Genomic DNA, 10,251 nt, shown 5'->3' with positions numbered 1-10,251 from the left:
ACCAGGAGTTTTCACTTGGGAGGGGAGGGATATAGAAGAGAAGGGAAGAAATTTATCAGAAACATTTGGGGAATTCTTCCAAATACAACAGGTCTGCTCACCCCTCCCCTGAGCATACCAAAACCTTGGCTGGGGAAATTAGTATTTTTTGAGAATTTCCACATTTAGTTCCAATGGTCAACTCCCTCTACTCTTTTGAACTGAAGGAGTTCACACTCCATCATGGACAAAGATGATGGATGGACAGGGTGCAAAGATGAATTTCTTGGGTCATCACTGTGTTGAACTGAAGACCCTGATCTTTTTGTTCTTCATGAAGCACTTCCTTCATTTTGTGATAGCTCATGTTGATATTCAGATGGAATAAAGTTTCCATTCATTGTGGGACTGACAGTGTTTGGGGATTGCAATGAAACCGTGCAATCATAAAATTTAAATTGGTACTTAACTACAAATGTCGGCGACATCAGACCTGCACTGATGCAGATCCACCTAATCCAGTAGCTTCTTCACTGGCTTTACTCCTGGTTGTCCCTGGACAGATTCCTCAAGTGACTGAAGGCAGCCAGAGATGGAAAGGGCCAACAGCAGCTCCTTGGAGAGCTTTATTCTGATGGGTGTATCTGACCATCCCCAGCTGGAGATAACTTTTTTGTAGTCATCCTCTTCTCCTACTTGCTGACCCTTGCTGGGAACTCAACCATGATCCTGCTTTCCAGCCTGGATGCCCGGCTCCACACACCCATGTACTTCTTCCTCAGCAATCTCTCCTCCCTAGATCTTGCTTTTACTACTAGCTCAGTCCCCCAAATGCTGATCATCTTGTGGGGATCAGACAAGACTATCAGCTATGGTGGCTGTGTGACCCAACTCAATGTTTTCCTCTGGCTAGGGGCTACTGAGTGCATCCTGCTGGTGGTGATGGCATTTGACTACTATGTCGTGGTGTGCTGGCCCCTGCACTACACCACCATCATGAACCCCAGGCTCTGCTGGCTGCTGGCTGCCATTGCCTGGTTGGGTGGCTTGGGCAACTCTGTGGTCCAGTCAACATTCACTCTGCAGCTCCCTTTGTGAGGGCACCAGAGGGTGGACAGCTTCCTGTGTGAGGTGCCCGCCATGATCAAACTAGCCTGTGGAGACACAAGTCTCAATGAGGCTGTGCTCAACGGTGTCTGCACCTTCTTCACCACTGTCCCATTAAGCATCATCCTGATCTCCTACTGCTACATAGCTCAGGCAGTGCTGAAGATCCACTCGGCCAAGGGACAGAGAAAGACCTTTAACACGTGCGTCTCTTATCTGGTGGTGGTGCTCCTCTTTTATGGCTCAGCTATCTATGGGTATCTGCTTCCAGCTAAGACCAGCAACCAGGAAAAATTCACTTCCCTCTTCTACTCTGTGGTCACACCCATGGTGAACCCTTTCATTTACACTCTGAGGAACAAGGAGGTGAAGGGGGCGCTGAGGAGGCTGCTGGGGAAGTCAGCTGAAGGAAGGGAAAACTCTATAATTTACCACCTCTTCATCTCTACAAGCTTTTTCTCATTCTCTCTGGCCAGGTGAACATGAGGAGTACTGACCACAGTACAAGCATGTTCTTGACAGCACTAAGCTGTTGGTACATGGTTAATGTTATTTCTTTTTTTTTTTTTTTTTTTTGAGGTTAAAGGGATTTTTTTTTAACATCTTTATTGGGGTATAGTTGCTTTACAATGGTGTGTTAGTTTCTGCTTTATAACAAAGTGAATCAGTTATATATATACATATGTTCCCATATCTCTTCCCTCTGGCATCTCCCTCCCTCCCACCCTCCCTATCCCACCCCTCCAGGTGATCACAAAGCACCGAGCTGATCTCTCTGTGCTATGCAGCTGCTTCCCACTAGCTATCTACCTTACACTACTTTGGTAGTGTATATATGTCCATGCCTCTCTCTCGCTTTGTCACAGCTCACCCTTCCCCCTCCCCATATCCTCAAGTCCGTTCTCTAGTAGGTTTGTGTCTTTATTTATTTATTTATTTGCAGTACGCGGGCCTCTCACCACTGTGGTCTCTCCCGTTGCGGAGCACAGGCTCCGGACGCGCAGGCTCAGCGGCCATGGTCCACTGGCCCAGCTGCTCCGCGGCACATGGGACCCTCCCAGACCGGGGCACGAACCCGTGCCCCCCGCATCGGCAGGCGGACTCTCAACCACTGCGCCACCAGGGAAGCCCGTTAATGTTATTTCTAATGTTCCACACTTCTTTACCAAATATCCTACTGTGGACCACAGATAACAGGACAGATGTGTCATCAATGACTCAGAGGTTGTTGACTTAGTACAGACTTAGTTCACTGTCACTGCTGTACACATTTTATTACGTGTAATAAATATTACATATGTATTATTGTATTTCTAGAGAATTCTGTACTTTTCTAAAGAAAGCACCTCCACTTGGCAGTATCTTATATAATTCCATAAAATCAAGCCAGGTTTTATTAGCCCCAGTTGAAAACCCAAGAATTCATCTTTGCACCCTATCCATCCATCATCTTTGTCCATCTCTCTGTCTTTTCTTAATATTTCAGTCTATCTACCCACACTTCCCAGTCATATGCCCTCTGTCATCTTGTTTAACCTCTCTTTTATGTCTACATTCCATTTTCCCTTTTGTCTTATCCAATGTTGAATGAGAAATGGTAGTAAGGAGATTGGTTCAAGATGACAGAGTAGAAGGACATGCTCTCACTCCCTCTTGCAAGAGCACTAGAATCACAACTAATTGCTGAACAATCATCAACAGGAAGACACTGGAACTCACCAAAAAAGATACTCCACATCCAAAGACAAAGGAGAAGCCACAATGAGACAGTAGGAGGGGCACAATCACAATAAAACCAAATCCCATAACTGCTGGGTGGTTGACTCACAAACTGGAGAACACTTATACCACAGAAGTCCACCCACTTGAGTGAAGGTTCTGAGCCCCACATCAGGCTTCCAACCTGGGGGTCCGGCAACAGGAGAAGGAATTCCCAGAGGATAAGACTTTGAAGGCGAGCGAGATTTGACTGTAGGACTTTGACAGGACTGGGAGAAACAGAGGCTCCACTCTTGGAGGGCACACACAAAGTAGTGAGCACATCGGGTCCCAGGGGAAGGAGCAGTGACCCCCATAGGAGACTGAACTAGACCTACTTGCTAGTGTTGGAGGGTCTCCTGCAGAGGCAGAGGGTGGCTGTGTCTCACCATGTGGACAAGGACACTGGCAGCAGAAGTTCTGGGAAGTACTTCTTGGCATGAGGCCTCCCAGAGTCTGATGTTAGCCCCACCAAAAAGCCTGGGTAGGCTCCAGGGTTGGGTCACCTCAGGCCAAACAACCAACAGCAAGGGAACCCAGCCCCACCCATCAGCAGACAAGCAGATTAAAGTTTTACTGAGCTCTGCCACCACAGCAACAGCCAGTTCTACCCACCACCAGTCGCTCCCATCAGGAAACTTGCACAAGACTCTTAGATAACCTAATCCACCAGAGGGCAGACAGCAGAAGCAAGAAGAACTACAATCCTGCAACCTGTGGAACAAAAACCACATTCAGAAAGATAAACAAGATGAAAAGGCAGAGGGCTATGTACCAGATGAAGGAACAAGATAAAACCCCAGAAAAACAACTAAGTGAAGTAGAGATAGGAAACCTTCGAGAAAAAGAATTCAGAATAATGATAGTGAAGATGATCGAGGACCTCCAAAAAGAATGGAGGCAAAGATCGAGAAGATGCAAGAAATGTTTAAAAAAGACCTAGAAGAATTAAAGAACAAACAAACATAGATGAACAATACAATAACTGAAATTAAAACTACACTAGAAGGAATCAGTAGCAGAATAACTGAGGTAGAAGAACAGATAAGTGACCTGGAAGACAGAAAGGTGGAATTCACCTCTGTGGAACAGAATAAAGAAAAAATAAATAAAGACAGCCTAAGAGACCTCTGGGACAACATTAAACACAACAACACTCGCATTATAGGGGTCCCAGAATGAGAGAAAGGACCTGAGAAAATATTTGAAGAGATTATAGTCAAAAACTTCCCTAACATGGGAAAGGAAATAGCCACCCAAGTCCAGGAAGCACAGAGAGTCCCATAAAGGATAAACCCAAGGAAACACACTGAGACATATAGTAATCAAATTGGAAAAAATTAAAGACACAGAAAAATTATTGAAAGCAGCAAGGGAAAAATGACAAATAATATACAAGGGAACTCCCGTAAGGTTAACAGCTGATTTCTCAGCAGAAACTCTACAAGCCAGAAAGGAGTGGCCTGACATATTTAAAGTGATGAAAGGGAAGAACCTACAACCAAGATTACTCTACCTGGCAAGGATCTCATTCAGATTCGATGGAGAAATCAAAAGCTTTACAGACAACCAAAAGCTAAGAGAATTCAGCACCACCAAACCAGCTCTACAACAAATGCTAAAGGAACTTCTCTAAGTGGGAAACACAAGGGAAGAAAAGGGCCTACAAAAACAAACCCAAAACAATTAAGAAAGTGGTAATAGGAACATACATGTTGATAATTACCTTAAACGTGAATGGATTAAATCCTCCAACCAAAAGACACAGGCTTGCTGAATGAATACAAAAACAAGACCCATATATATGCTGTCTACAAGAGACCCACTTCAGACCTAGGGACACATACAGACTGAAAGTGAGGGGATGGAAAAATATATTCCATGCAAATGGAAATCAAAAGAAAGCTGGAGTAGCAATACTCATATCAGATAAAATAGACTTTAAAATACAGAATGTTGGGCTTCCCTGGTGGCACAGTGGTTGAGAGTCCGCCTGCAGATGCAGGGGACACAGGTTCGTGCCCCGGTTTGGGAAGATCCCACATGCCGTGGAGCGGCTGGGCCCATGAGCCATGGCCGCTGAGCCTGTGCGTCTGGAGCCTGTGCTCCACAACGGGAGAGGCCGCAACAGTAAGAGGCCTGCGTACTGCAAAACAAAAACAAAAACAAAAACAAAACAGAATGTTACAGTAGACAAGGAAGGACAGTACGTAATGATCAAGACATCAATCCAAGAAGAAGATATAACAATTATAAATATATATGCATCCAACATAGGAGCACCTCAATACATAAGGCAACTGCTAACAGCTATAAAAGAAGAAATCAACAGTAACACAATAATAGTGGGGGACTTGAACACCTCACTTACACCAATGGACATATCATCCAAACAGAAAATTAATAAGGAAACACAAGCTTTAAATGACACAATAGACCAGATAGATTTAATTGATATTTATAGGACATTCCATCCAAAAACAGCAGATTACAATTTCTTTTTAAATGCGCACAGAACATTCTCCAGGATAGATCATATCTTGGGTCACAAATCAAGCCTCAGTAAATTTAAGAAAATTGAAATCATATTAAGTATCTTTTCTGACCATAATGCTATGAGATTAGAAATCAATTACAGGGAAAAAATGTAAAAAACACAAACACATGGAGGCTAAACAATATTTTACTAAATAACCAAGAGATCACTGAAGAAATCAAAGAGGAAATCAAAAAATACCTAGAGACAAATGACAATGAAAACACGATGATCCAAAACCTATGGGATGCAGCAAAAGCAATTCTAAGAGGGAAGTTTATAGCAATACAATCCTACCTCAGCAAACAACAAACATCTCAAATAAACAATCTAACCTTATACCTAAAGGAACTAGAGAAAGAAGAACAAAATAACCCCAAAGTTAGTAGAAGGAAAGAAATCATAAAATCAGAGCAGAAATAAATGAACTAGAAACAAAACAATAGGAAAGATCAATAAAACTAAAAGCTGGTTCTTTGAGAAGATAAACAAACTTGATAAACCATTAGCCAGACTCATCAAGAAAAAAAGGGAGAAGCTTCAAATCATTAAAATTAGACATGAAAAAGGACAAGTTACAACAGATACCACAGAAATACAAAGCATCCTAAGAGACTACTACAAGGAACTCTATGCCAATAAAGTGGACAGCCTGGAAGAAATGGACAAATTCTTAGAAAGGTATAACCTTCCAAGACTGAACCAGGAAGAAATAGAAAATATGAATAGACCAATCACAAGTAATGAAATTGAAACTGTGATTAAAAATCTTCCAACAAACAAAAGTCCAGGACCAGATGGCTTCACAGGTGAATTCTATCAAACATTTAGAGAAGAGCTAACACCCATCTTTCTCAACTCTTCCAAAAAACTGCAGAGGAAGGAACACTCCCAAACTCATTCTATGAGGCCACCATCATCCTGATACCAAAACCAAACAAAGATACTACAAAAAAAGAAAATTACAGACCAATATCACTCATGAACATAGATGCAAAAATCCTCAATAAAGTACTAGCAAACAGAATCCAACAACACATTAAAAGGATCATACACCGTGATCAAGTGGGATTTATCCCAGAGGTGCGAGGATTCTTCAATATACACAAATCAATCAATGTGATACACCATATTAACAAATTGAAGAAGAAAAACCATATGATCATCTCAATAGATGCAGAAAAAGCTTTTGACAAAATTCAACACCCATTTATTATAAAAACTCTCCAGAAAGTGGGCATAGAGGGAACCTACCTCAACATAAAAAGGGCATATACGACAAACCCACAGCAAACATCATTCTCAATGGTTAAAAATGAAAGCATTTCCTCTAAGATTAGGAACAAGACAAGGATGTCCACTCTCACCACTATTATTCAGTATAGTTTTGGAAGTCCTAGCCACAGCAATTAGAGAAGAAAAAGAAATAAAAGGAATACAAATTGGAAAAGAAGAAGTAAAACTGTCATTGTTTGTAGATGACATGATACTATACATAGAGAATCCTAAAAATGCCACCAAAAACTACTAGAGCTAATCAATGAATATGGTAAAGTTGCAGGATACAAAATTAATGCACAGAAATCTCTTGCATTCCTATACACTAATGATGAAAAATCTGAAAGAGAAATTAAGGAAACACTCCCATTTACCATTGCAACAAAAAGAATAAAATACCTAGGAGTAAACCTACCTAGGGAGACAAAAGACCTGTATGCAGAAAACTATAAGACACTGATGAAAGAAATTAAAGATGATACCAACAGATGGAGAGATATACCATGATCTTGGATTGGAAGAATCAATATTGTGAAAATGACTCTACTACCCAAAGCAATCTACAGATTCAATGCAATCCCTATCAAATTACCAATGGTATTTTTTACAGAACTAGAACAAAAATCTTAAAATTTGTTTGGAGACACAAAAGACCCTGAATAGCCAATGCAGTCTTGAGGGAAAAAATCGGAGCTGGAGGAATCATGCTCCCAGACTTCAGACTATACTACAAAGCTACAGTAATCAAGACAATATGGTACTGGCACAAAAACAGAAATATAGATCAATGGAACAGAATAGAAAGCCCAGAGATAAACCCACGCACCTATGGTCAAGTAATCTATGACAAAGGAGGCAAGGATATACAATGGAGAAAAGACAGTCTCTTCAATAAGTGGTGCTGGGAGAACTGGACAGCTACATGTAAAAGAATGAAATTAGAACACTCCCTAACACCATACACAAAAATAAACTCAAAATGGATCAGAGACCTAAATATAAGAACAGACACTATAAAACTCTTAGAGGAAAACATAGGAAGAACACTCTTTGACGTAAATCATGGCAAGATCGTTTTTGATCCACCTCCTAGAGTGATGGAAATAAAAACAAAAATAAACAAATGGGACCTAATGAAACTTAAAAGTTTTTGCACAGCAAAGGAAACTACAAACAAGACGAAAAGACAACCCTTAGAATGGGAGAAAATATTTGCAAACGAATCAACAGACAAAGGATTAATCTCCAAAATATGTAAACAGCTCATGCAGCTCAACATTAAAAAAGCAAACAACTCAGTCCAAAAATGGGCAGAAGACCTAAATAGACATTTCTCCAAAGAAGACATACAGATGGCCAAGAAGCACATGAAAAGCTGCTCAACATCACTAATTATTAGAGAAATGTAAATCAAAACAACTATGAGGTATCTCATCACACCAGTTAGAATTGGCATCATCAGAAAATCTGCAAACAACAAATGCTGGAGAGGGTGTGGAGAAAAGGGAACCCTCTTGCACTGTTGGTGGGAATGTAAATTGATACAGCCACTATGGAGAACAGTGTGGAGGTTCCTTAAAAAACTAAAAATAGAATTACCATATGACCCAGCAATCCCACCACTGGGTATATACCCAGAGAAAACCATAATTCAAAAAGACACATGCACCCAATATTCATTGCAGCACTATTTACAATAGCCAGGACATGGAAGCAACCTAAATGCCAATCGACAGATGAATGGATAAAGAAGATATGGTACGTATATACAATGGAATATTAGCCATAAAAGAATGAAATCAGGTCATTTGTAGAGTTGTGGATAGATCCTGAGACTGTCATACAGAGTGAAGTAAGTCAGAAATAGAAAAACAAATATCATATATATATATATATATTTTTTTTATACACAATGTATTTATTTATTTATTTATTTATGGCTGTGTTGGGTCTTCGTTTCTGTGCGAGGGCTTTCTCTAGTCGTGGCAAGTGGGGGTCACTCTTCATCGCGGTGCGCAGGCCTCTCACTATTGCGGCCTCTGTTGTTGCAGAGCACAGGCTCCAGACGCGCAGGCTCAGTAATTGTGGCTCACGGGCCTAGTTGCTCCATGGCATGTGGGATCTTCCCAGACCAGGGCTCGAACCTGTGTCCCCTGCATTGGCAGGCAGATTCTCAACCACTGCGCCACCAGGGAAGCCCCAAATATCATATATTAACGCACATATATGGAACCTAGAGAAATGGTACAGATGAACTGGTTTTCAGGGCAGAAATTGAGACGCAGATGCAGAGAACAAACATATGGATACCAAGGGGGGAAAGTGGCGTTGGGGGGGGGGTCGTGGTGGTTTGATGAATTGGGAGATTGGGATTGACATATATACACTAATATGTACAAAATCGATAACTAATAAGAACCTGCTGTATAAAAAACAAAATTAAATTAAAAAAAGAAATGGTAAGAAGACCATTTTTCTTTTCCTTTCTTTTTGGCCGTGCCCTCCGGCTTGTGGGATCTTAGTTTCTCGACCAGGGATCGAACCAGTGCCCCCTGCAGTGGAAGCCTGGAGTCCTAACCACTGAACTGCTGGGGAATTCCCAAGACCATTTTTCTTTCAATTAAATAGTTTTATTTAAATTATTTTCTCACTGGGACTTCCCTGGGTGTCCAGTGGTTGAGACTCCACGCTTCCACTGCAGGGGGTGCAGGTTTGATCCCTGGTCGGGGAACTAAGATCCTGCATGCCACACAGCCAAAAAATTAATTAATTAATTAATTAAATCATTTCCTTACCAAAGTCCCAGCCATCAGATTTGCTACCAGTATTTGGATATGCTAGTATTGTCAATGGATTATGGAATGCTCTGAGATTCCTTAAGTAACTTTAAGAGCCCGGGAAAGATCATCCATTTGTAAAGCATCTCCTCTGCCTCATGATCTAGTCTTTCACCCCTAAAGTTTCTAAAATTCAGCAATCAGTCCAACACACCATGACTTACCAAAGAACTCAGGTATTGGAATTAGAATTCCAGTACGTGATTCTTCACATCACTAGAATTGCCAAGGGAATCCACACCTGCCACTGCAGTTCATATGTTCTTTCCCCAGGGAGAGAAGCTGGGTTGATATGAGAAAGTTACCTGGCAACTACATTACCAGAGAAAAGATGATCAATGATTTTAGGGCTACTTTCTAAAGAGTCTTGTGTCCTTCACAGCACATAAACACATGCTTTATACGTAGTAGATGCTCAATAGATACTTAGTGAGTTGAATTAATTAACAAGCCCCATGAATCTCCCTTTTTCACACTAGGAACTAAAAATGTCAAATGAACCATTTTCATATTTGCCACTTTGGGGTCATCCTGTCACTTGGATAATGCTGAACAAACAATGATGTTTCCTCTCTTTCCACATGTGCATAATGCCTCCCCAAAGACATCTAGTTATATTGTCCCAGCCTGAATTTGTTTTTCTAGTTGTAGATCAGAACCATGACCTATTGTCTCAGTTCCTTACACAGTAATACTGAAGTATGTCTCCAGGACTAGCCACCTAGCAGCATAATCTTGGTGAGTTCTCAAAGTCCA

The 10,251-nt window shown here is 41.2% G+C and overlaps 1 protein-coding gene across 1 annotated transcript in view; it reads left to right on the top strand.

Annotated features, from left to right (window-relative positions):
* Positions 1-571: 571 nt before the first annotated feature.
* Positions 572-10,251, top strand: part of LOC103070362 (olfactory receptor 15) — an 18,784-nt gene continuing 9,104 nt past the window's right edge. Inside the window, 2 exon segments of the mRNA XM_082930978.1 lie at positions 572-644; positions 647-1,484. Of these exon segments, the coding sequence (XP_082787104.1) occupies positions 572-644; positions 647-1,484 (911 nt within the window).

Source organism: Lipotes vexillifer, unplaced genomic scaffold (genome assembly GCF_000442215.2).
Source record: "Lipotes vexillifer unplaced genomic scaffold, Lipotes_vexillifer_v1.1 scaffold914, whole genome shotgun sequence".
Lineage (NCBI taxonomy): Eukaryota > Metazoa > Chordata > Mammalia > Artiodactyla > Lipotidae > Lipotes > Lipotes vexillifer.
The sequence above is the reverse complement of the archived record's forward strand: the minus strand, read 5'-3'. Positions and strand labels throughout refer to the sequence as shown.